Below are 27,185 nucleotides of genomic sequence, written 5' to 3' on the forward strand. Positions count from 1 at the left end.
CGATCATAATGAATTTTATTCATATATGAATTTTTTCATGTATGAATTTTGATATAATAAATTACATTGATTTTTGAAAGTTTTTTAAAGATTACTTATTTTGAGAGAGTGAGTGGAGGAGGGGCAGAGAGAGAGAGGACATTAAGTGCCTTCTCCAAGAAGTTAGCTTTGGTATTCTGAGTATGTAGTATTCAGAGTGTTCATCTAATAATAACCTTTCAATGACTGCAGAATCTGTTGTGATAATCCCATTTCATTCTTTTTTTTTTTTTTAAGTTTATTTATTTTGAGAGAGAAAGAAAGCATGAGCAGGGGAAGGGCAGAGAGAGAGGGAGACAGAGAATCCCAAGCAGGCTCTGCATTACCAGTGTGGAGCCTGACATGGGACTCGAACTCATAAACTGTGAGATCATGACCTGGGCTGAAATTAAGAGTCAGATGTTTAGCGGACTGACTGAGCCACCCACATGCCCCCATTTCTTTCTTGACATTGGTGATTTGTGTCCTCCTTTTTCTTTGTCAGTAAGAGTTATTAATTGTTGATTTTTTTCAAATGATCAGCTGTTGGTTTCATTGATTTCTATGTTCTAGTTTTTAATTTTGTTTGTTTCTGCTTGTATCTTTATTATTTCTGTTCTTTGCTTGTTTTAGGTTATTTTGTACTTTTCAGGCTTCTTAGATTATTGGTTTAAGGCCTTTTCTCATTTCTACTGTGAACATTGAGTGCTGTAAATTGCTCTTGCAGTGTGGCTTAGTTGCTTCTCCCAAATTTTCATATGTTGTGTTTTCACTCTCATTCAGTTGTGTGCATTTTTATATTTCCTTTACTTCTCTTTGACCCATGCATTATTTAATGTATTGTTTAACTACAAAATGTTTAGAAATTTCTTTTCTTTCTGTTCTTGATTGTCAATTTAATTACATTATAAGAACAACCTCTTATGATTTCAAACCTTTTACATTTGTTTAGATTCACTTTATTACCGAGACTGTGTACTATGTCTTGGTAGATGTTCTGTGGGTACTTTAAAAATCGTTGGGTACAGGAGTACCTGGGTGGCTCAGTTGGTTAAGTGTCCCACTTCGGCTCAGGTCAGGATCTCACGGTTCGTGGGTTTAAGCCCCGTATTGGCTCTGTGCTGACAGCTTGGAGCCTGGAGCCTGCTTCAGATTCTGTGTCTCTCTCTCTGCTCCTCCCCCACTCATGCTCTGTCTCTCTCTCAAAAATAAATAAAACTTTTAAAAATTTTTAAAAATTGTTGGGTAGAGTGTTCTATATATGTTAATTAGATTCTGTTAAGTTGACATGTATTGTTTAAATCTTCTATATCTTTGATGATTTTTTAAAAAATGCTTATTTTTGTCAAAAAAAAATGTTTATTTTTGAGAGAGAGAGGAAGGGAGGGAGAGAGGATGAGTGGGGGAGGAGCAGAGAGAGAGGGAGGCAGAGGATCTGAAGTTGGCTCTGCGCTGACAACAGAGAGCCTGATGTGGCGCTTGAAATCACAAACAGCAAGATCATGATCTGGAGCCGAAGTCAGACACTTGACTGACTGAGCCACCCAGGCGCTCCATCTTTGGTGATGTTCTAACTAGTTTCATCAGTTGCTCAGAGGAAGATGTTCAAGTTACCGTGTATAATTCTGGACCTATCTTTTTCAGCTCTGTCAATTTTTGCTTCTTGTGTTTGGGGTTCTCTTTGATGCACACACATTTAGGATTAGTATGTCTTTCTGATGGATTGATCCTTTTATTGTTATGTATTATGGTCACCTCCTAATTTCCCCATTGGTGAGGGAGAGATTCTAGCTCTAGGGTTGTGAAGAAGGCCAAACAACAACACCCAACACTGTACAGATGCGATTGACAACAGTGTATCAGTCACATATGCTCACAGCCTAAGGGAAGAGAACACTACATGCCACGCAGGCACTGAGCAACCAGGGGCTTTGAGAGGCAGGGTTTGCACAGAAATGAGCATAGGATAACCATTGGTTCCCTTGGGATGATGTAATTAATGTTTGAATAAACTCATGCGCTGGCAGGGAGGTGAAGTGAAATTCATTAGGTTGAGGACTAGGTGGGGTGCAAGTGGTTCAAATGAAAAAGAACTAACAGGGTGGAGAGCCTTTCTTACAGGACAGGAGCATGGGGCAGGCCTACTCACAACTAGATCTTTGAGATCTCTAGTTAAGAGTCTGGCTTTTGGTTTGTCTCTTTTTTCTCCCTTTATTTATTTGTTTTGTTTCCTAAGTTTCACATATGAGTGAAATTATATGGTATTTGTCTTTCTCTGACTTATTTCACTTAGCATTGTACGCTCTAGATTCATTCATGTTGTTGCAAATGGCAATATTTCATTCTTTTTGATAGCTGAATAATATATTCCATTGTATATTTATGCCACATCTTCTTTATCCATTCATCTACTGATAGACACTTGGGGTGCTTCCATAACTTGGCTATTGTAAATAATGCTACAGTAAACATAGGGATACATATTCCTTTAGAATTAGTATTTTCATATTCTTTTTGTGTAAATCATATGGCAGTTATATTTTAATTTTTTTGAGGAACCTCCCTGTTGTCTTTCTATACCAGTTTGCATTCCCACCAACAGTGGAAGAGGGTTCCTTTTTCTACACATCTTTACCAACATTTATTTCTTGTGTTTCTTATGTTGTTGATTTTAGGCATTCTGATAGGTATAGGGTGATATTGTGATTTTGATTTGCATTTCCCTGGTGATAAGTGATATTGAGCATCTTTTCATGTGTCTTTTGGCCAACCATCTGTATGTCTTCTTTGTAGAAATGTCTGTTCCTAACTTCTGCCCGCTTTTAATTAGATTATTTGGTGGTTTTTTTGGGTGTTGAGTTGTGTAGGTTCTTTATATATTTTGGATACTAACCCTTTACTGGATATGTCATTTACAGATATCTTCTCCTGATCTGTAGTTGTCTTTTTCTTGGTGGTGTTTTTTAATTATAACTGGTGAAGGGAGTTGTCTTTTTCAAATATATGGTAATCTTTGTTTAGTAGATAACATTAATAACACCTATGTAAGTCATGTTAAAGAATGTAGTTAAGACATGTAAAATACTTAGAGTAGTGCCTTGTATAAAAGCACTTGAAAGTTTTAGCTAATGTTATTCCATGTGTTCCTTGGTAGCATATTAATGCTTTTTAAATTTATATTTATATTTTTTAAATGAAGGTCCAGCACATTTCTCTTTAAGTTTATTACTAAGTATCTTATACTTTTTTGTTTTTATTACAAATGTAATCTTCTCATCTATTGTATCTTTGGCTTTTTGGTTCTTTGGCTCATTTTAATATGAAAATGTTTTATCTAAATATTGCTTCCTAAAGGAGTTTCAACATCTTTTTCTTTAAAGGATAGGACCCATAGCTAAACTTAGAGTTCCAAAAACAAAAGGATGAGTGAATTAATGAGCTCTTTGTGTTTTTTTTTTTTTAAGCTACCACTCTTACTCTAAATGCTATTATTTTATATAATCTGAGATTTTTCCTAGATATGACATTCATTGTGTTGTGTTGGTCTTACTATTCAGATTCTTTTTCCTATGTGCTATTTAGTAATCAAGCCATGTTTTTTTCATGTCACTTTTTGGTTGCTGTTGATCTTGGGGACTCACCTGCAGGGCAATCCATGCATCTCTGTATGCATCTCTGTGTGCATCTCTGCTTGAGAGTGTTTCTCACCTGTGTTAGAAAAATAGCTCTTGGCTAAGGGAGATATTGAAGCAAATAAAGTAAGGAAATATAGGTGTCCATTTGCTTCATCTAAACAGGTGATGAAATACTGATAATTTAACAAGAAAAAGAAGCCTGTGTAAGTATAGGATTCTCCTGGAGTGTGTAGCAATAAGAAGGGTAAAAATGAGCTTTGGGCTTCAGAGTGGACAGTGCACATGGTAATGCTAGAGTGTCACATGCTGGCTCTATTCACAGAGGATTTATTTGGGTTTATTTCTTTTCCCAGAAGAGCTCTATGGTGACTTTGAAGACCTGGAAACAGGGGATGTGCACAAGGGAAAACCAGGCCCAGATACTCAGGTATGACTTTGCTACAGCTGGCTGTGAGTCATGGTCCCTGATCTGTGGTCATTATGTTCTGTGAGCAGCCCATATTAAGAATGCACATCTTACTTCTTATCTGAGTAGATTACAGAGTGGATGGATTCCTTCCTAAAAATATGGAGGTTGGGGACATCAAAGTTGTTAATTATGCTTGATCTTTTGGATGAGACCTATCTCTTGTTGTCATTGTAATTCTTCAGTCACAGAAATTTATCTCCTGAGTCACTGTCTCTCCACCATTTCTTTTGCCTCTTCTTCAATTTAAGTGCCATTTAAAAAAACTAAATCCCTATTCTCACCAATATTTCTTTAGAACAGTTTCTGGGGAGCATCTGGGTGGGAAACCTCGTTGTTATTTTTATTTATCTTTGGGATTCCAGCCAGATTACGGAGTGACAGTTTATTGTACTACAGATGCCTAAAGGACTCTTGTAGCAGTACATGTTATTTAGAGCCAAAGTCTGTGTTTTGGTTTGTTTTATTTTCATGATGATCATAACCAAGATTTTTGCAGCTCAGATAGAACTTTAAAAAAAAATCTGGGGCACCTGGGTGGCTCAGTTAGTTAAACATCTGACTCTTGATTTCAGCTTAGGTCATGATTTCGGGGTTCATGCTGGCTCTGTGCTGATAGTGTGGGGCCTGCTGGGGGTTGTCTCTCTCCCTCTGTCTCTGCCCCTCTCTTGCTTGTGTGCTTACTCGCTCACAAAAGAAATACAATAAATATTAAAAAAAAAAAAAAGAACTTTAAAAATCTGCTTTAATGTTTAAAGAAAAGATCCCCACAAACTTTTACAAATCTTTCTCTTATGGAAATTTAAGATTGAAGAAGTAGAAGAAGTTAAGGAAGAAATTGACCCCAATGCAGAGGAAAGTGCCAAGAAAAAGCATTTGGATAAAAAGAGAAAATTGAAGGAGATGTTTGATGCAGAATATGATGAAGGAGAAAGCACGTATTTTGATGATCTTAAAGGAGAAATGCATAAACAAGCACAGGTAAGAAAACTTGGTTCTTATCGGCTTCATTTCAAGGCTATATAATACGGTGTTGTGAATACATAATTTTGTTTAAGTCTCTGCTCCCTGACCTGCTTCTGTGCTTCCTGTTTGGGCTGTTGAGTCAAGATGCAGGTGAGTGTTTATTCATGTAGTCATCTGATTGTTTCGTCAGTCAGAAATGGACCAGAAAGATATCAGTGTCTATTTTGTACCAAGCATTGAGGAAGCAAAAGCAGTTGAGATAGGCTGCGACTGTTGAGGAGCTCACAGTGTAATGATTTGTTTATTTAAATACAAGCACGACTATAGCATTCTGACAACAGCTTCCTGGAACCATAAAATAATTTGAATGGGCAGGTGATTCTTGCATACACCAGTGTTAGGCACGTACCAGTGCTCTCCAGGGAAGCTTTTCTAAAAACTCACCTTGGGCAGAGTTCACTGGATATTTCAAGTGTCAGGTCAGATGTGGAGATAAAGGGAGCGTGTGAAATACTGCAAAGGATGAAAAGGAGATAGTCTGGCCCTCCTGCCTGCTGTGCTGAACAGACCGAGCTGATGAACTCACTTTGAAGGACACACAAAGATGTGTGTGCAGGTGATGACGAGTGTTTGAATTGCGCTTTGACAAGGGTGGGGGATATCCAGAATTCCTGTAAGCTAGAACATACCCAAATGCATCTTATACAGATTAAATAGATGATTTGTGAAAATCTGATCATCAGGCTTTGCCCAGTCTAGGCCTGCATCTATTCAAGAAAGTATCTCCTGGTAAGTCTTTAATGTATAGGTTCCAAGTCTGTACTGACCTTTGATAGAAGTAAATAAGACATGTAAAAGCTAGTTCTGAAGTCTTTGCTTCAATCCATTTATTACTTAAAATCACCTTGAATCTTGTAGGCCATTGTAAAGGACTTTGAATTTTTTATGCTGAGTGAAATGGGGATCTCTGGGGGGTTTTGAACAGAGGAGAGGCATGTGTGACCTGCTTACCTTTGAAAGCATTGCTGAGGCAAGAGTTCAGTAAGATTAAGGGGACTCACACCATGGAGTGGGGAAGTGTGTGGCAGTGGAGGAAAAAGAGTCAAATTCTGGATATGCTTTTGAAAGGCGTATCAAAGGTAGATTGAGTGTGGGGTGTGTGAGAGGAAACTTACTGGAAGTTGAGTTGTCAGGAAGATAGGAAAGCTTCTAGTTGGCTGGTGCAGGTTTGTCCAGGAAGATGAAGTTTAGAGCTGTTGGGTTTGAGATCTCTTTCAGACAAGTGGAGCATCAAGTAGTCAGTGAGGAGTCTGGAAAGAGGTTGGGACCAGGAACTCAGATGTACAGTCCTCAGCATCTAGATGCTACTTAAAGCCAAAAAATGGATGGGGTGACCCAAGGAGTGAGCATGAAGACAGGAGAGAGGACCAGAACTGACAGTGGGTGCCCCATTGTAAGAGGCCCGGTGGAGAGTGATCGCTGACCAGCATGAAGAGCTGCTTTCAGAGTTGTTTGCGTTTACTGTGCTTGGAGCAATGAAGAAGAAAACAGTTGGGACATATCCTGAACAAACTGTAAAGATGAAAATGTTATTTTTTATCTAGGATAAAACGTAAATGATTTCTGTCCATGTTCCTTTATTGAGAAATTGCTCTTTTTTAAAATGTTAACATTTATTAAGATAACAGCTTTGTGGTTTGTTTTTTTTTTTATCGTTTTTTTTTCCTGTCTTATATACAGCTTAACCGAGCAGAATTTGAAGATCAAGATGATGAAGCCAGAGTTCAGTATGAGGGTTTTCGACCTGGGATGTACGTTCGAATTGAGATAGAAAATGTCCCCTGTGAATTTGTGCTTAACTTTGACCCCCATTACCCAATTATTTTGGGTGGTTTGGGCAATAGTGAAGGCAATGTCGGATATGTACAGGTAGGTACCCTTTGTTGCATGCTTGACAATCGGGGTTTTTTGGACGTACTTCCACCAATAATCTTATTGAAATCTCTTCTCCCCTCAGATGCGTCTGAAGAAACATCGTTGGTATAAGAAAATCCTCAAGTCCCGAGATCCAATCATTTTTTCTGTGGGGTGGAGGAGGTTTCAGACCATTCCACTCTATTATATCGAAGACCACAATGGGAGACAAAGGCTTCTAAAATACACCCCACAGCACATGCATTGTGGAGCAACTTTTTGGGGTAATATGCTTGCTTGTAGATTTAAACTTGCTTGTAGAATAACTTGCTTGTAGATTTAAACTTTTTATACTTTATCATTATAGTTTTGCTTTTCTCCTTTAAATTTCAATTCATAAGGGTTTTTTTTGGATTGGAGTACATATTTAAAATAGAATCCAAAATTTGTGATTCACTGTATTTCTTTCTTTTTTTTTTCCTTCTGTTTTCTTTAAGGTCCTATTACTCCACAGGGAACTGGGTTCTTGGCAGTACAGTCTGTCAGTGGCATAATGGTAAATATCTTGAATGTTTTATTTTCCAGATCATGTTTGAGAAATATATCTTAAATACAGAATATGTACATGAAACTTTAAGTTGAAAATGACTTGTTTTTAGTATTTATAGTAAGCTTCTCTCTGCTCTTAATTTTCCTACATCTTTTTTAAGCAAGGTGTGACAATGGAGAAGGGAGAGGTAGAGGAATTTTTATGGTACTGATAACATTTTATATTTGTATACATTTTTTGGACTTTTCTAAAAATATTTAAGCGGTGCTCACCATTGTACTTGGCACTAGGGATACATCAGATACCAGCTAGACATAAGACTACCTCTTGGTAATGCCGGTGTAGCAAAGTATGTTCACACAGTCTTCGTTTGATTAATCGGAGCAGGTTTTATTGGCCCTTTTTGACAGAAAATTGAACAATGAGCAGATGGAATCTGCCCTGGGGGTCCAAAATTTAATTTCTTAAACATTGTAACCAGATTTTCATATTGCTTTCCATTCTGAATTGCTCATTGTTGTGAAATTATGTTATTGTGAAATCACCCTCTGGAGAATATTCAAGACATCATCATTAGTTTGGCTTATTAGATGTATTACAGTTTCACATTGGCTTTTGTTAAAATATTGCTTTGCATGTTCATGTATTCTTTCATGTTCTTTCTTAGCTGATTGTAAGTGAAATGCACTGTGGTAATTTACTGCATCATAGACAGAATTACAGTTTTTCTCTTTGATATTATTCCTGTATTCAAATTTTGGGGGTTCTTCTCAGCCTGATTTCCGGATAGCTGCCACAGGAGTTGTCCTTGATCTGGATAAATCCATAAAAATTGTGAAGAAATTAAAGCTAACTGGTTTTCCATATAAAATTTTCAAGAATACATCATTTATTAAGGTCTGTATATCTGTATATTACATGTTCATGAATGTATATTTTGTTAAAGGAGGAATGATACTTCTAAAATATAGTCTGATGCTTTCAAAAGAGTATTATGCTTAGAAAATTTTAAGGTGGAGTTAACAGATATTTACTAATTGAGGTTATTCCTTATTCCATGTGAGACTGTGACAGAGCTAAATATATAGTCTCTTTCACTGGGTTTTGTTTCCTGCCTTTTTGGTTTCTGTTAAGAAAGGGGGGAAATCATAGGTTTGTTAAATAGCTCAATAGAAAAATAGACAAAGTATTTTGTAAAATACTTGTTGGCAGGGTTACAGAGAAATGGACACTCTGTTCTGCAGTGTAACATGGGAGGGTAGTTTGAGTGACATTTATTGAAAATTTTATTAGTAGGGGGTTTCCATTAAATATACATTGTTAAGATGCTCATAAAATATTCTTAATATAAGGTAATAATATCACCAGCATTTATCCACCACTCTTTATTTTCTGAGCACATGCACCCAAGTCATAGGATATGAGCTGCAGCCCAGCCCTGTGAGATGATAGCAGAGGCTATCTAGGGCTGTTCAGTCTGGTATATATCTTTTTGATCTTTTCTTTTACAAAGATATCAGTGATGAGCATGCTAATGAGCCTACAATAGAATCTTAATGTTATTTGGGGGGAAATGAAATAGAGTTGTATTCCTTTTGACCTAGTAGTTCCACTGTTAGTGGGGAAAATACATTTTGATTATTTAATCACCATTAAATGAGTTTTTTTTAACCAAGGATTTATTTACGAACCAGCAAGTAAAGTATCTGATTTTGTGTTATGTGGTGTTTTTTTTTCCCATATGCCTCTAGGGCATGTTTAATTCTGCTTTGGAAGTGGCCAAATTTGAAGGTGCTATGATTCGAACTGTCAGTGGCATCAGGGGACAGATCAAGAAAGCGCTTCGAGCTCCAGAAGGAGCTTTCCGGGCCAGCTTTGAGGATAAGTTGCTGATGAGTGGTAAATATAATTGTAGTGTAATCATAACAGCATGTTACCGTTCGTTATTGATTTCTAGCCAGTGTGGATTAGAGGTTGTAGTTTAGGTTTCAGAAACTTGGAATCAGTTCCAACTCTCCCCAGTTGGAGTACCTTAGGCTGTATGCTAAGTAAGTCATGCTGTGTGTGGAGCCATGTGATTCCAACCCAGTAAAAGTTTTGTGATATTTGAGAGTCGTTTACTTGGTGAAGTCTCTCTTCAAATACCAGGCACCAAACCAGAGAAGTTTGGGGTGAATGTTTTGTTCATTTTGTCTGATGAGATTGTTACAAAGTTTCTTTTGAAAATGTTAAAGTAAATTACCTCTATTTCCAGATATTGTCTTCATGAGAACTTGGTATCCCGTCTCCATTCCCGCCTTCTATAACCCAGTGACTTCTTTGTTGAAACCAGTTGGTGAGAAAGATACGTGGTCAGGAATGCGGACCACTGGTCAGCTCCGGCTTGCCCATGGTATCCGACTAAAGCCCAACAAGGATTCTTTGTATAAGGTACAGTCACACGTGTGCTCTGTAGATGGGGGTCATCCAAATGCTTTGTACATAAGGTTTTTGAATGTTTTGAATTTTCAAGTAGGAAATCTAACATTATATTTGAATGAACATGTATATTCATAGAGTATTTTGGAAAGAATTCAGGAAAGGTGGTAATAGTTTTCATGGGTTGGAAAGGTGACAAACTTTTCATTATATACTCTTTTGAACTATTTTTTTCCTGTCATATACATGTATTACTTTTAAAAACACTAATGTGCTAATTGTTATTAAAGCAATGTGGGTGGGTTTTTTTTTTGAAGGTTTTAATAAACTTTGGAGTGAAGGTTAACATGCATGCAGAAAAATACACAGATCTAAGCCTACAACTCATGAATTTAACACACCCAAAATTGCTATCGCCTGGATCAAGCAATAGAATTACCAGCACAGCAAAGCCCGCCTTATGACCACTAGTCACTACCCCATCTCCACCTCAAAGACAGCCACTATCTCGACTCCTGACATGTAAATTAGTTCTGCCTGTGTTTTGAGTTTTATAAAATACAGCATATACTATCTTGCCTGATATCTTTCTTTTGGTTTTATAAGATTCGTTCATGTTCTTGTATATAGCAGCCATTCATTTGTTACTGTCAAGTAGAATTGTATTATGTGACAATGTCAGTTTATCCATGGATGAACATTATTTCCAATTTCTGGTCAGTATTAATGCTACCCTCAGCACTTATATGTGACTTGTTTGGTGTACGTGTGCACACATTTCATTTACATGGATCCCCCAGGTTGGGGTGGCCAGGCACAGGGTATGCAAGTGTTCCACGTCACTGGATGATGCTTACAGTATTCTGGAGCCATACCAGGGACTCCCACCAACAGTAGTTGCCAGTAGTTGGCGTCATCAGTATTTTTTTTTTTTTTAAATTCTCAGTACCTGTCAAAATCCCATTTCATTTGGATTTTGGTCTTTGAGAACCTTTATTATTTTCTTCACAGGTTAACAATGCATTTGAAAAGATTTATTATTTTAATGCTGGATATCGTGTGGTAATAAGAGAGTTGTTCAGGATATCAGTCTGTGATTCCACCAGAAACATGTTTCTCAGTTGTTACTTTTTTAATAAAATAGTTAATAATACAGTTTTGAATTATGTAACATGAATTTCTGTTAAAATGTATTACAGGACATGGTACCTGTTGTCTAGCTCGCATTGCTTACTCTTCTTTCGGAATGTGACTTCTCCAAGTTCCTTCATTCTAAGTATTTTAGGTCCCTAAACAGAGAATATTGAATATTATCATAGATGATGTCTTTCATAATAAATTTGAAGACCTAGCAGAAATATTCTCTGTATAGTTGATGTTGGCCTTGGTAAAGACCTAGGGCAAGACTTTCAACTTATTAACTGTTTTTGAGGCAGTTAAGAATTTTGGTCATCTCAATTTAAGCAGAAAAATTAGACTCTTATAAAAATTGAATGTAGAGGGTGTTTGGCCTTTATCTGTCATTGAAATCTCATTTTTCTCAGCTGGCCTTCCATTCAGAATAAAGTTAAACTTTTTAATGATAATCAAGGATGGGGACACTGCTGCTGATTGGAGGAAGAACTATGTCCTTAAATCCACAGAGGTTGATTATGAAGATGAACAGCTAGCTTATTCTTATTCAGCTACAAGAAACTACCTCAGTGTCCCAAAAATAAGGCATGGGTTTTCCATTAGAAGAAACTTTGGATCTGTTCATCTGCTCTGTTGAGAGCCCCATAGTTCATACCATAGACATGGATACAGTTGATTTTTTTGGAAGAACTGTAAGTATATTCTATGTATTTCTCTGTTTTGCAACAGAAAAATGTATATCCATTGAGGCAATCTATATTTGATAGATGATTGAATCCTCTTTTCTGATGATCAGCATACTCTGGTGTTACTGATCATGTGGAAAAGTCAGTCCACTGAGAAGATTTTAGGCAAGTTTTAAATACATATAGATCATAATTCAAATATATCACTGTCTCTATTTTTCTTTTCAGCCAATCGTGAGGCAAAAGAAACATTTTAATTCACTGCACATTCCAAAAGCCTTGCAGAAGGCCCTGCCATTTAAGAACAAGCCCAAGACCCAAGCAAAGGCAGGCAAGATACCGAAGGACAGGCGGAGACCAGCTGTCATACGGGAGCCACATGAGAGGAAGGTACTGTCGACAGTGGCTTCCTGCATGTTGCATTTAGATAGAAAATAGCGCTTTCAGTAGCACACATGGTGCTTCTACTGCATTCTCATTTTTCATCAGGAAAGGATAAGGGCCAGACTTATTCAAGGCACTAGCACTAAAAGGAGAGGCCAGAGTCCATTTCCCTTTTGTTCCGTCATGCTGTGCCTTATACATTTTAATGGAGAGTAATGGGAACACCCACCTGGCAAATCACTCTGTCGTAGTTTTACATAGTATTCAGAGTGATTAACAAAGGTGGTATTGTGGTAAAGGCTGTTATTTAAGTATTTTGCTCAGTAGATATGCCCCTATTTCTGCTTTCATGCAAATTATGATGTTCCAGTTCAGGATAAATTTTCCCTAGGCTAATGTTCATTTGGATCATGGATTGCTTCTGGTTTTGATACATCAGATGTTTAGGCCCCTGGAAACCTAGAAGGAAAGTGTGCTGTAACAATATTCTGACGCTCACCGGGTTTTGTCCTTGTCAGGTCCTTGCACTGCTGGATGCTCTAAGTACGGTGCACAGTCAGAAGATGAAGAAGGCCAAGGAACAACGGCATTTGCACAATAAAGAACACTTCAAGGTGAAGCAGAAGGAGGAAGAAGAGAAACTGAAGCGACAGAAGGACCTCAGGAAGAAGCTGTTCCGAATTCAGGGTCAGAAAGAAAGAAGAAATCAGAAGTCCAGCCTGAAGGGGCCTGAGGAGCCTTCAAAATAAGCTGTCATTGTGCATCTGCAGAGGTGGATTACGGTCCTTGTAAATGACAGCAGGGCACCGGAGCCCAAGAAAGACCCCTTTGTTGGATTTGTTGCCCAGACTGTGCCTTTGAGAAGAGAAATGGAAACTGCTAATAGGACATACCTATTCATTCTCAGATCCTAGGCTGTGTCAAGATTTAAAACTATTATTTATGCTTTTGTAGATTCCTTCACATTCCTCTTACCTTAGTTTCATTTTTTTGTGCTACAAAAATATTATTAAAATACTTTTCTGTTAATTTTGGCTTAATAGTTTTCATTAGGGATGAATGCTTGATGATTGTGGATAAATTGCTTATTCTGCCACGCTCATGATGAGTCCTCCAGAGGGAAAAGATACTAACTTGAAAACTCAGCTTTCAAATGTTAGGAGTATATGGTTCAGTGCACAGCTGAGTCCCCAGAGGCAATGTGATGTGTAATAGCGCGACAGCCTGACCTGACTGCAGAGAGAAGAGTCCAGCTGCTTCTGGTAATTTGTCACCATAGATTGGGCTGGTTTTGGTCTTTTAAAACAAATTAATAAAAAATATATTTAAAAACTTTCTCTGCTTTCATTTCTTACCTAGTAAAAATTGATAGATACAACCCACTTGAAGAAACTCTTTGAAGTCCTTCAGTCACTTTTAAGAGTTTAAGGATCTGGTGCTCCAAGCCCTAACCTACTCCCTCCTGAGGTGACCACCTGTGCCACTCACTACAGTGCACCCAGAACCAAATGCTCTTGGTGCCGGGCGCCTTACAGGAGTACAGTAAGTGCATTGATGGATTCATTAAATTTCCTGCTCTATTACTAAACGCGCTTCAATTTTTCCATAGCTGCCAAGACGCTGTGGCCTGGCAGCAAAGCATTCAGGGAGACAGAGTGGGAGCTGCCACCGAGATGTCTTCCTTCTCCCTTTGCCTTTCTGAGCACACTTTACCTGCCTGAGACCCCAAAGGCAGTAGGTGGCTTGCCAGTCTGAAGTGGGAGCACTTGATTGTGATCATGTGCTTGACAAACTAAGTTCTGGCAAAGGTAACCATGTAATGAAATCCTGGTAGCGGAGTTGTTACCTAAGTGGAGCTATGTTACCGTCTTACGTTTCTTTTCCTTCTGCTGGGCTTCTGACTGAAGAGAGAACTGAAGACTGGCCTTGTGCACAAGGCTGGCTCAAATCAAGGAGACAGGTCCCAGCCCACACGACCTGCCCTCCACTGAGGATAGGCAGCGAGAACCCCAGCCTGGAAGGCCGTCCATGCCCACTCTGGATGATGCCCTCTGCGTCTGGTAGAAATATGGTGTTACCACATTCACTAATGCAAAGGAAAAGGAAACAAGTGAAATGAATTTTAGTATTTTTATTTTTAAGCCAATATATTGAACATGTTATCATTATAACCTGTAATCAGTGTGTTTTTATAAAATGAGATATTCGGCATTTCTATTTTTTGCTGAGTCTTTGAAATTTCATGGGTGCTTTATGTGAGTTCCTCTCAATTCAGATGCTGAATTTTGTGGAAATACTTGATGTGTATTTCGATTTCATTAAATTTATAGTTTAAAAAATAAGATTCATATACCCTCGTTTTAAATATGACTGAACTTGGTACCAGTTTTTAAGTTGAAATTAATTAAAATTAAACGAAATGTCCAGTTATCAGCAGTAGTAACACATTTCAGTTGCTTGATGGCCTGCATGGTCAGTAGCTATGTTGTGGACAGCGTGGCTCTCTGGTGTAGAGGTCAGGAAGGGTTTCTTAAAGAAAGCAGATTAACTTGGCAAAAGGTAGGAGTGGGAAGGGGAAGAGTGTATCAACCAGTAGGAATGTACGTGCAAAGGCCTTGGGCACAAGACAGCTTGACTGATACCTACTGTGTTTGAAGCCAGGATGGACAGGGTTGCAGGAAGATGCAGAGGAAGATAGAGAAGGAAATGGAGAGACAGGCAATGAGGCTACATTAAGATACTATCTTTATCCCAAGATACCGGAAAGCCCTTGGAGGATACTGAGTTGGACAATACGGTCAGATTTGTATTTTTGAAAAATTCCCTTTACTGCTGGGTAGAGACTAATTTGGAGGGAATCCAGGGATAAGTCTTGGAAGGAGGCTGACACAGGAGGTGGTACAGAGATGGGAGAAGTGGTGGATGCTAGACTAGGAGCTTTAAGAGGTAACATTGGAGGTCTGTTTCTGAGAGTTGTAGGGAACAAGGGGTGTTCAGGAGACCCCCCTGATTCCTAGGTGTCTGGCTTACACTGAGGATTTTGCTGGCTTGGCTGCTGGGTAGTGAGGAACTTGGCTTTTAGGGCATGGTACCTGTGGGACAGCCATATGGAGACATCTGACTAGTTAGGAATACTGTCTAAAGCTCAGGTTGACCTAGTATCTGAGCTTAAAATGCATTGCTAAGAGACAGCAACACCTTCCTGAAAGTGGATGGAGTTATCTAGGGAGGGGTCAAAATTGGACACAGGTGGGGCTTAGTCCAGCATTCTAACCATTAGTTCAGTATTTTCAAGTACCTCAAAATCACCAAGTCCAACCCATATATGCAGAGCAGCCCAAGAAGCCCAAGGGAGCCTGCTGCAGTTCACATGACTAGAACTAAGCAGGTCCAGCCAAGCACGGCTGTGCACAGAAGCCAGACATATAAGTGACATCAACAAACAGAACAACCTGTCTTTCTGCAGACTGCAGGTGACTTAACCATCCCAGGGCTGAGGTATAGGAAGTACACCTACTTCCTTCTGGGTAGTGGACTCTGGGCTTTGCCACTCACTGTGATGTGACTCTGGGCAAGTTCTTGAGTATCTCTGAGTTTCAAGTTTCTAGTCTGCAAGGTGGAGATAATAAACCAATTGTGCAGTCTGTGAAGATTTAATGAGATTACATGCAAAGTGAAGGGTACAGAACATTTTCAAAGTTGGGTTTTCCTGTCTGGTCCCATTTTAAGGAGGTGTGTAGGTCTACCTATTTTAACATGTATATAGATTCATGCAACCAGTACCACAATTAAGATACCAAAAAGATAGCCCTCTCTCTCCCAAACACTAACTTATGCAATGTAGCCCTCCCAACTGTCCCCCACCACCCTGCTAACTACTGACATTTTTTTCCACACCATAGCTTTGTTTTGAGAATGTCATGTAAGTGGAACCATAGGCACATAATCTCTTGTAATTGATTACCTTTGCTGAGCATCATGCCTTTGAAATTCAACCCAATTGTTCTGTGTATCATTGATGCTTTCCTTTTGATAATTAAGTAGTATCCAACTGTATAGATAGACCACAGCTGGTTATCCATTCACCAGTGGAAGGACCGTATGGTTTTTCCAGTTTTTTGCAATTATGAATATAGCTGCTATAAACATTTGTGTGGAGGTTTTTATGTGAACATAAGATTGCATTTCTGCAGTGTAAATACCTAGGAGTAAGTCATATGGTCTAATACAGCCATCAGACTCTTCCAGAGTGGGTGTTCCATTTTTACATTCCACCAGCAAGTATTTTTGCATCTGTGTTTATAAGGGGTATAGATCTATAGAGCTTTTGTGTCTTTATCTGATTATGGTATCTATCAGAGTAATGCTGGCCTTATACAATGAGTTGGGAAATGTTCTCTTCCTTTATATTTTCTGGAAGTGATTGAGTAGAATTGGTGTTATTTCTTTAACTGTTTGATAGAATTTGGCAATGAAACCACCTAGGTGCAGAGATTTTTTAAAAGATGTTTTTAAATATTGAATTAGGTATCTTTAATAGTTACAGGGCTATTCAGATTATCTATTTCATCTTGAGTGAATTTTGGTAGATTATGAAATGGAACTTATTTAATCTAAGTTGCCCAATTTATGGTCATAAAGTTATTTGTAAGATTCCCTTACCATCATTTTATTATCTTTGAGATCTATAGTGACACCACCTCCTTTATTCCTGATATTGGTAATTTATGTTTCCTGTACTTTTGTTGTTTGTCAGTCTTTCTAGGGGTTTATTAATTTTATTGATTTTATTTTTAAAGAATGACCTTTTATGAGTGCCTGGGGGCTCAGTCAGTTTAGCATCTGACTCAGCTCAGGTCTGATCTCACTGTTGATGAGTTTGAGCCCCTCATCAGGCTCAGTGCTGAGAGCTCAGAGCCTGGAGCCCACTTCAGATTCTGTGTCTCCCTCTCTCTCTGACCCTCTCCCTCTCCCTCTCCCTCTCCCTCCTCCTCCTCCTCCTCTTCCTCCTCCTCCTCCTTCTTCTTCTCCTTCTCCTTCTTCTCTCTCTCTCTCTCTCTCAAAAATAAGCATTAAAAAAAAGAATGAGCTTTTGTTTTTGTTGATTATCTCTATTCTTTTGCGGTTTTCAGTTTCATTGGTTTTTGCTCTTTATTATTTCTTTTCTTGTGTTTGCTTTGATTTTATTCTGCTCTTCTTAATGTCTTAAGGTTGAGGCTCAGATTAATGATTTGAGACCTTTCTTCATTTCTAATACAAGCATTTAGTGCTATACATGTCCCTGTAAGCATTGTTTAGCTGCAAGTCCCAACCAGCCTTCTGTGAGTTCTGACAGTAGTCAGTTCCATGTACAAAGCTGTGGTGGTGTTATTTGGGTCAGTTTCACATGTGCATTATGCAGTAGTCTGTGTGGGACCTGGACATTGATCTATCTCTTAGGTCCGTTTTTAAAGTCAGTGATAATGCTGTTCAGGGTCAGGTCTATGTATCCACAGCTCAGGAGGGAGCACAGGAGCTCATAAACAGCTTTCTGCGCTCGCTGTCCTGAACTCCTTCCACTCCATGATTTCCCTGGTACTTTCCTATTCCCCAGGGCTCGCCTTTTTAGCTCTCCACTTCCCTAATGGCTAATGATGTTGACCATCCTTTCATGTCCATATTTGCTGTCTATATATCCTCTTTCGTCAAATATTTGTTCATTTCTTTTGTACAGTTTCAATTTCATTTGTTTAATGTTGAGCTCTGAGGGTTCCTTATATTCTAGACACAAGTTCTTAGATACGTGATTTACAAATATTTTATCCTAGTCTATAATTTGTCTTTTTATCATCTTAACTGTATCTTTTGCAGAGCAACAAAAAAATTTATCAATTTTTCCTTTTATGGATTATACTTTTGGTGTCAGATCTAAGAACATTTGCGTAGTCCCTTCCCTTCCTTCGCCTTTCCTTCCCTTCCCTCCCCTTTCTCCCTTCCACCACCTTCTGCCAGTGCTTTGATCTTAAATGTCCCAGCCTCCAGAACTGTGAGAAAGAAACTTCTGTTTGTCAAGCCACCTAGTTTATGGTGTTTTTGCTATGGTAACCCAAATGGACGACGACAGTGGGAGGTAAAAAGAAAACCCAGGAACTTATCCCTCAAGTCATTCCTCAAGTTTTCTGCTTCCAGCCAGTCTGCCTTCCTCTTCCATCTTACAGAGTCCTTTTATGATTGTCTGTTAGATTATTTCCAGCAGAGTTAGTGATATATAGAGGAAAGAAGCAGAGACAGGCAAATCTACACCATCTTGTCATGGAACCTTCCAATCAAGCTTTTAGACATTTGGGATATGCCGCCACAAGACCTGTCCCTCAAAGGGCACAACACTTCAGACTCCTACCAGCAATGCCTGCACGCATCCATTTTCTTTAGCCAGGAAAACATCTGATGTTAGGATTTTTGTTTATAAATTTGCTTCTGGTTCCTAATAAGGTGATTAATTAATATGGACTGCTACCAGTATCCTATGAACCCAAACCTTGGAGAAGTCACAAAAGGGATAATTCATAGAGCCCAGATCCTAAGCTAAAAACCCGTGAGAGGTCTCTGGGGAGACAGAGCATGAGAAGAGTAAACCCAGAGAGGAAGAGACCACAAACTGAACACCAGAGGGAGCAGATAAATAGGCAAGACAGGAAAAGCATTTACATGTGCATAATGAATACCCCCAGGAGGATATTGGAAACAGGAGGCTCAATGAGACAGTTCTGAAGAAGAACCAGCTGGGGATATTGAGTATGAACAATTTAAGTGCTGAAATGATTAACTTGATGGGAAGGTTAAAGAGCAGAAGAAAAAAATGAATGGGGATCAGGTTGGGCCTCTTCTGGAAAAGCTGAGGAAGGGGCAAAAGAGGTGGAGAGTTACAGATAAAGGTGAGAAGAAGTGTTCACATTCATTTAATATGAGTGCAAGGGAGGAAAAGATAGATAGATAAAGAGGAATGAGCTGAAAAATAACAATGTTCCCAATTCCTGCCAGTGGTAAACGTGTTCACTACTTTTAATTTTTGCCAGTCTGGTAAGCACAAGAAATATTTCATTATTGTTTAAATTTGCATTTTTATTAAATAACCAGAAGGCTGCACCATGTTTTCCAGTGTTACTGGTCATTCTCATAATCCTCTGATTTGCACATATCATTTGCTCATTTTTTTTGGTTGGGTTATTTTGCCATATTAATTTTGTAAAAGCTCCTTATATATTCTGGATATAAATCCTGTGGTTGTTTACAAATCTTACAAATATTTTTTCCCTAATATGACACTTGTCTTTCGACAAGTCCATGAGGCTTCTCTTTATATAGCAGTTTCAAATGTCCGTACAGTCAAATCTAATATTTTCCTTTATGGCTTTGAGGTTTTGTGTCCTGTTTGGGTGAGTCATTCCTACTTCTCTAATTTAAAAAGTGACCTTGGGGTCACCTGGGTGGCTCAGTTAAGCATCCAACTTTAGCTCAGGTCATGATCTTGCAGTTGGTTCAGGCCCCACATCAGGCTCTCTGCTGTCAGCCCCCTCTTCTCCCACCCGCCCCTTGCCCCTCTCCCACTCGAGTGTGCTGCTCTCTCTCAAAAATAAATAAATAAACATCTAAAAAATATAATAGAAACATGACCTTCTATTTTAAATCTTCTATTATGAAAGATCTTTCCACATTTCCTAATTTTTAATTTTTATTCTTTAGCCTAAAAATAGTCATTGTTAAACCATTACTTTTCAAGTTAATATTACAAGTTGTTAATTATTGGTCTTATTTACTTTTTTAAATTTAGGTTAGTTTTTTAATTTACACCCAAGTAGTTAGCATATGGTGCAACAATGATTTCAGGAGTAGATTCCTTAGTCCCCTTACCCGTTTAACCCATCCCTTCTCCCACAACCTCTCCAGTAACCCTCTGTTCTCCATACTTAAGAGTCTCTTATGTTTTGTCCCCCTTCCTGTTTTTTATATTATTTTTACTTCCTTTCCCTTATGTTCGTCTGTTTTGTATCTTCAAGTCTTCATATGAGTGAGGTCATCTGATCTCTGTCTTTCCCTGACTAATTTCACTTAGCATAATACCCTCTAGTTCCATCTACCTAGTTGCAAATGGCAAGATTTCATTCTTTTTGATTGCCAAGTAATACCCCATTTTATGGAGATCCTCTTTCTCTGCATCCTTGCTCAACATCTGTTGTTGCCTGAGTTGTTAATGTTAGCCATTCTGACAGGTGTGAGGTGGTATCTCATTGTGGTTTTGACTTGTATTTCCCTGATGATGAGTGATGTTGAGTATCTTTTCATGTGTTGGTTTGGCCATCTAGATGTCTTCTTTGGAGAAGTGTCCATTCATGTCTTTTGCCCATTTCTTCACTGGATTATTTGGTTTTTGGGTGTTGAGTTTGATAAGTGTTTTTTTAATTTTTTGTTTAATGTTTTATTTATTTCTGAGAGAGACAGCATGAGCAGGAGAGAGTCAGAGAGAGAGGGAGACACAGAATCTGAAACAGGCTTCAGGCTCTGAGCTAGCTGTCAGCACAGAGCCCGACACGGGGCTCAAACCCACGAACCGTGAGATCATGACCCAAGCTGAAGTCGGACACCTAACCGACTGAGCCACCTAGGAGCCCCTGTCTGGGAAACTTTTAATCTCTCTTCTATTTTGAATGATAGCCTTGCTGGATAAAGAATTCTTGGCTACATATTTTTCCAATTTCAGCACGTTGAATATATCCTGCCACTCCTTTCTAGCCTGCCAAGTTTCTGTGGCTCGGTCTGCTGTGAACCTGATGTGTCTTCCCTTGTAGGTTAAGGACTTTTTTTTCCCTTGCTGCTTTCATGATTCTTTCCTTGCCTGAGTATTTTGTGAATTTGACTATGATATGGCTTGCTGATGGTCAGTTTTTGTTGAATCTAATGAGAGTCTTCTGATTTTTGGTGTCTGTGTCTTTTCCCAGGTTAGGAAAGTTTCCCGCTATGATTTGCTCACATACCCTTCTACCCCTTCTTCTCTCTCTTCATCCTCTAGGACCCCTATGATTCTGATGTTCCTTTTTAATGAGTCACTGATTTCTCTAATTCTTAAATCATGCTCTTTTACCTTAGTCTCCCTCTTTTTTTCTGCTTCATTATTCTCTAGAAGTTTGTCCTCTATATTGCTGATTCACCGTTCTGCCTCATCCATCCTTGCTGCCGTGGCATCTATTTGAGATTGCAACTCAGCTATAGTATTTTTTATTTCATCCTGACTAGCTTTTACTTCTTTTATCTCTGCATGAAGGGATTCTAATCTATTTTTGACCCCAGTTAGTATTCTTATTATTGTGATTCTAAATTCTGGTTCAGGGGTGCCTGGGTGGCTCAGTTGGTTAAACGTCCGGCTTTGGCTCAGGTCATGATCTCATGGTTTGTGGGTTTGAGCCCCGTGTTGGGCTCTGTGCTGACAGCCAGCTCAGAGCCTGGAGCCTGTTTCGGATTCTGTGTCTCCCTCTCTCTTTGACTGTCCCCTGCTCACACTCTCTCTCTCTCTCTCTCTTAGAAATAAATAAAAAAACATTAAAAAAATTTAAATTCTGGTTCAGATGTCTTGTATTTGTGTTGATTAAGTCCGTGGCCATCTTTTCTTCCTGCTCTTTCTTTTGGCATGAATTCCTTCATTTCATTATTTTGAAGGAAGAAAAGGAATAAGGTAAAAACATTAAAATTAAAAAATTGAAAACAACATACACACACAAACATCAAATAAATGATGCTAAATCCTAGGTGTGTTTTTCTATGCATGTTGAAAGGAGCTTGATAAATTAGAGAAAAAAGGGAAAGACAAAAAGGAAAACGTTTGAAAATTTGAAAAAATAAATCAAACAATAAAATGAAATGATGGAAGTAAAGTAGGATTTACAAAATGTAAAAATGGAAGTAAAATAGAATTTACAAAAATGTAAAAAATATAGTAGAAAAATACAAAAATATAGTAGAAAAAATTAAAAATATTTTTAATAAAAATTGAAAATAAAAATAATTTTTTTCTCTTTCTGTATTCAAGGAAAAGAAAAGAAACGTAAAAGAATAATAAAGAAAATTGAATAGATGGACCAGTGAACAGACTGAAATACGATTGAAATTACATCATTTTCCCCTAGAAGTCAAACTATGAAGCACTTTATAGTCTGTAAACTAAGGAGGCAGAGAGACTTGTGGTGTTTCTGAAGAACGAGGTTGGCCCAGGTGGGTGGGGCTTAGTGTAATGGCTCTGTTCTCCACTAGATGGTGCTGCTTACCTTACTGGGGTGGATTGTTGCACACCTGTAGATATTTATGTGCATGTGCAGGAGTGAAAATGGTGTCACTCAGGTACCCAGTCTCTAGTATCAGAACTCTGTTCTCCCTGACCAGCAATCGGGCACCCATCCTATGTCTCTGGCGTCTGTCTACTCCCTGCTTTTATACTGTCCATGACCAAGCCATCAGATTGCCAGGCAGCACCTCCCTCCTGAATTTTATCTCAGATGCGTCTGTTTCGCAACCCCTCACTTCTGAGGGACTGTGGCTTTGACCGGCGCAGACCTTCTGGGGGAGGGTCTCACTGAATAATGGTTGGATGCAGGCACCCATGTTCGTGGACCGTGCAGCTACCATTGTCCAGAGATTGCAGCTGGGTGCCAGCCCGCCCCAGGGAAAGTTCACTGATCATGTAGCAGCAGCGTTTCTGGGGTTATGGTAAGTCACAACACACATCTGGCACCTGGCTTCATTCTATTTTTTTTTTTTTAATGTTTTATTTATTTCTGAGAGAGCAAGAGAGACAGCGTGAGCAGGGGAGAGTCAGAGAGAGAGGGAGACACAGAATCTGAAGGAGGATCCAGGCTCTGAGCTGTCAGCACAGAGCCCAGTGCGGGGCTTGAAGCCACAAACTGTGAGATCATGACCTGGGAGGCTTCATTCTTTTTTTTTTTTTTTTAATGTTTTATTTATTTCTGAGAGAGCAAGAGAGACAGCGTGAGCAGGGGAGAGTCAGAGAGAGAGGGAGACACAGAATCTGAAGGAGGATCCAGGCTCTGAGCTGTCAGCACAGAGCCCAGTGCGGGGCTTGAAGCCACAAACTGTGAGATCATGACCTGGGCCGAAGTCTGACACTTAACCGACTGAGCCACCCAGACACCCCAGTAACGACCTTGTTCCAGCACCAGTGAACGTGGCTGTTCTCCGGGGTCTGCTGGGTCCTTTGCGTGTGGGGCGGATGCACTGTCTCTACCAAATGTCCTCCCAGCAGGGAAACCGCCTCTCCCTGTGTGGCCTGAGGACACCTGGACTTCACTCTGCTCCTTGGGATTCACCCTTCCCACCAGAGCACTACCAGGCACCAAGCTGCGGAGTTTCAGCCTCTGTGCTCCCGTTGTTTATAGAGTCTTAATGGAATTTAAACCCTCTCCTTTCTTCTTTTTCCCTTTTTAGTTTAGTCCCTGCGTCTGTTTCAGCTTTTCCACTTTCTCTCAGCTGATTTGGGGGAGCGGTGCTTTTCCTGTCCTCTCCCGACTCCCATTTCTGTCTTTTCTCTGCAAGCAAAAGCGGCTCCCTGCCCTCCGAAGCTTCTCTCTCCCCCAGATCACCTCTCTGCACCACGTGGCTGAGTTCTGTGGTTGAGGTTGTGCAGACTGTTGTGCTAATCCTCAAATCAGTTTTCTAAGTGTGCAGGATGTTTTAGTGCTGATCTGGCTGCGTTTCATGGATGCGAGACACAAAAAACTTCCATGCTGTTCTGCCATCTTGGCTCCTCCTCTGATTTTATTTACTTTTATTGATTGGCTTACATTTAATTTCATTAAATTATTTTGAAGTAATATATGAATATGTAGTTTGTAAACATTCCTACAATTTAGGAGTAATGTAAACAGAACCAGTCTCCTCTGTAATTCCCTCCCAAATCTCTCATCTCATTATGCTCCGCACAGCTGACCATACAATTCTGTTGTGTATCTTCCAGATCTCCTTTGGATACATTTATATACTATTTTCCTTCATGTGGTTGCCAGTTTTTTAAAAAACACATAGAATTGTTTTGTTTCGAAACTTTCTGTTTATAACCATATTAATTATCTTAGGGGACCTTCCTATATCATTGCCCTGTGTTTGTGTATATGCATGCATACATGTGTACATGTGTGCTCGGGTTGCAGGCTTGTGTTTGTGTGTACACATGTGTGTGTGATCCTGTAGAAAGTTTGTTAATCTCATAGAAAGAACTGGGGAACTTCCCATTTTTTCCTGTACTTTGGTAATACCCATAATGACATTCCCCTGTCTCTGGAGGCTGAAGGAGCCCCTGTAATACCTTCGTTGCCTGCTAAGTTTGTTCTATGTTTATTGTTGTTTTCAGGTTTTCTGCCTCCTGTTAAGCCAATTTTGGTGATTTATGCATTCCAAAAAAAGAATCTTCCACTTCTTCCAGATAAAATCAACCACAATGAGGCTGTATCTACTATCTTTTTGTGGTTTAAAATATCTCCTTCATATCATTTTAACCTAATGTTTTCAAATTGATGCCTTTTCCTTTTTTCTTTTGCTTGACTTACCAGAGGTTTGCTTAATTTAATGATTTTTCCAAGAAACCGTTTTTGGATTTTATTTATCAAGTCTACTTTTATTATGGTTGTTTTTAAGTTAAATTACTTCATTTCTCGTTTCTTCCTTTTTTATAAATCTTCTTGTGTTATTTGCTTCGTTATCTCTTTCTTATAGTATTTAGGGAGATGCATACATACTTAAGGATATTCAGTTTTCCCTGAATACTTCTTTGGAAATATCCCACAGGTTTTGATAGGTCATGCTCTTATAGTAGTCTGTTTCTAACGTGTTTTTTAGTTTTTATTTTCTTTTTAGTCCATCGGCTTTTTGCCTTCAGCTTTCTCCTATGTTCCTTTCATCCTGTTTATTACAAATTCATTTGATGATATAAATTTCTCAATGAATACCAATTTTGTTGAATGCCATAATTTTTATATGAACACTTTATTGTCATTGAGTTCCGAATGTTTTGTAATTTCCATTGTGGAAATTAATTTTGTTTCCAAAATGTATTTTTAACATTGTCTTCTTATTGTTTCTAAGTTTATTGAGTCTGGTGAGAGACTGTGGTTTGTGGAAGGTGTTGAGTTTCCTGTTCATCCAGCACAGTGTCAATGTTTCCAAATACTCTACCGGAGCTTAATGAGAACATATATTCTCCACTGGGTAGGAGTTCATATATTTCTGTAATGCAAGTTAGAGATATTCTTCTGTTTTTTGACAGCCTTATTTGTTTAGATGCTCCAGATCTTTGGAGCTAGTGAATCTTTTAACTTTTTTTTTTTTTTTTTTTTAAGTAGGCTCCATGTCTGATGTGGGGCTTGAACTCCCTGAGAACTAGAGTCACATGCTCTACCTGCTGAGCCAGTCTGGCGCCCTGGAACTAGTGAATCTCTTAACACATCCACGTGTTTCTCTGTTTGCTTAGGCTGAAGGGAGTGGAGAGACGCCAGAGATCTGTTTGTCCAGGCCTGGAACATGGTCATTTGCTCCCGTTGTGCCTTGCCAGGTAAGTGCTCCCCTGTTTTGGAGAGCACAGTGAGTGCACTTGGCCGTTAGTTGCATAGTGAGGTACATTTGCCCTGGGTTGGAGGGGTCCTGCTTCTGTTTGTTGTTACAACTGAGACACCCCTTCTCCTCTGCTTCAGGGTAGATTTTGCTGGTCGCCCGCCTTCACCTGGCCCAGCTCCTGGCTCCCCACTGTGTGAAGATGGGCCTAGCAGGAGTGAAGAGGAGGACAGGCTTCCGCAAGCGGCGGAGACCTGCCCCCACCTTTGGGGCCGCTGCTGCTCTGACAGGAAGGTGCTCTGGCAGGTAGGCCGCACACCTGTGTCCTGGCAGTCTTCCCTCCTCCTGTGGTGGCTTTCTGGGCCACCTGCCTCTCTTGCACCAGATCTTGTCTGGCTCTTTCACCTCTCCACACTGATCCATCTTCCCTGGGGTTTATGAGAGCCGATTCTGCTAGGTGCTAAGAGCATGCAGTCTTTGAAAGCAAGGATATTTGCACACCCATGTTCACATAGCCAAAAAGTGGATGCCACCTAAGTGTCCCTCAGTGTATAAAGGGATGAATAGAATGTGGTGTATCTAGACAACGGAATACTGTTCAGCCTTTAAAAAGGAAGGAAAATCTGACATACTACAACGTGGATGAACCTTTTTTTTTTTTAATATTTTTATTTATTTCTAGGAGAGAGAGACAGCGTGAGCAGGGGAGGGTCAGAGAGAGAGGGAGTCACAGACTGAAACAGGCTCCAGGCTCTGAGCTGGCAGTCAGCACAGAGCCCGACGTGGGGCTCGAACCCACGAACCGCGAGATCATGACCTAAGTGAAAGTCAGACGCTTAACCGACTAAGCCACCCAGGCACCCCAATGTGGATGAACTTTGAGGATATTGTGCTTAGTAAACTAAGCCAGACACAAGAGGACAAATACTACATGAGTCCATTCATGTGAGATGCCTAGGATAGGCAGATTCAGAGAGACAGAAAGTAGAATAGTGTTTGCCAGGAGCTGTGGGGAGGGAGATAGGGATCTGTTGTTTAATGGGTTTTGAGTTTCAGTTTGAGAAGATGAAGTCCTGGAGATGGATGGTTATGATGAATGCAGAACAGTGGGGATGTACTTAATAATATTACTGAATTGTACGTTTGAAATGCCTAGGGGTGCCTCTGTAGCTCAGTTGGTGAAGCGTCTGACTTCAGCTCAGGTCACGATCTCATGGCTCGTGGGTTCAAGTCCTGTATCAGGCTCTGTGCTGACAGCTCAGAGCCTGGAGCCTGCTTCAAATTCTGTGTCTCCCTCTCTCTCTACCCCTCCCCCATGCTCACTCTTTCTCTCTATCAAAAATAAACATTAAAAAAATTTTTAATGCCTAAAATGGCATGTTTTATGTATATTTGACCACAAATCTTTTTAAAAAGGGTATTGGAGT

At 39.4% G+C, this 27,185-nt stretch overlaps 1 protein-coding gene across 2 annotated transcripts in view; it reads left to right on the top strand.

Annotated features, from left to right (window-relative positions):
• The window catches only part of BMS1 (BMS1 ribosome biogenesis factor), a 45,180-nt gene extending 31,980 nt beyond the window's left edge, over positions 1-13,200 (top strand). The window contains exons 14-23 of one of the 2 annotated variants that reach the window (XM_077780043.1): positions 4,007-4,080; positions 4,927-5,100; positions 6,826-7,014; positions 7,103-7,283; positions 7,497-7,555; positions 8,324-8,446; positions 9,301-9,448; positions 9,804-9,979; positions 12,016-12,177; positions 12,690-13,200. In XM_077780043.1, the coding sequence (XP_077636169.1) occupies positions 4,007-4,080; positions 4,927-5,100; positions 6,826-7,014; positions 7,103-7,283; positions 7,497-7,555; positions 8,324-8,446; positions 9,301-9,448; positions 9,804-9,979; positions 12,016-12,177; positions 12,690-12,920 (1,517 nt within the window). In that variant the 3' untranslated portion in view covers positions 12,921-13,200. The remainder of the gene's footprint in view (positions 1-4,006; positions 4,081-4,926; positions 5,101-6,825; positions 7,015-7,102; positions 7,284-7,496; positions 7,556-8,323; positions 8,447-9,300; positions 9,449-9,803; positions 9,980-12,015; positions 12,178-12,689) is intronic. The other variant, XM_077780048.1, reaches the window with a different exon arrangement.
• Positions 13,201-27,185: the final 13,985 nt, after the last annotated feature.

Source organism: Crocuta crocuta, unplaced genomic scaffold (genome assembly GCF_008692635.1).
Source record: "Crocuta crocuta isolate KB4526 unplaced genomic scaffold, BGI_CrCroc_1.0 scaffold170, whole genome shotgun sequence".
Classification (NCBI taxonomy): Eukaryota; Metazoa; Chordata; class Mammalia; order Carnivora; family Hyaenidae; genus Crocuta; species Crocuta crocuta.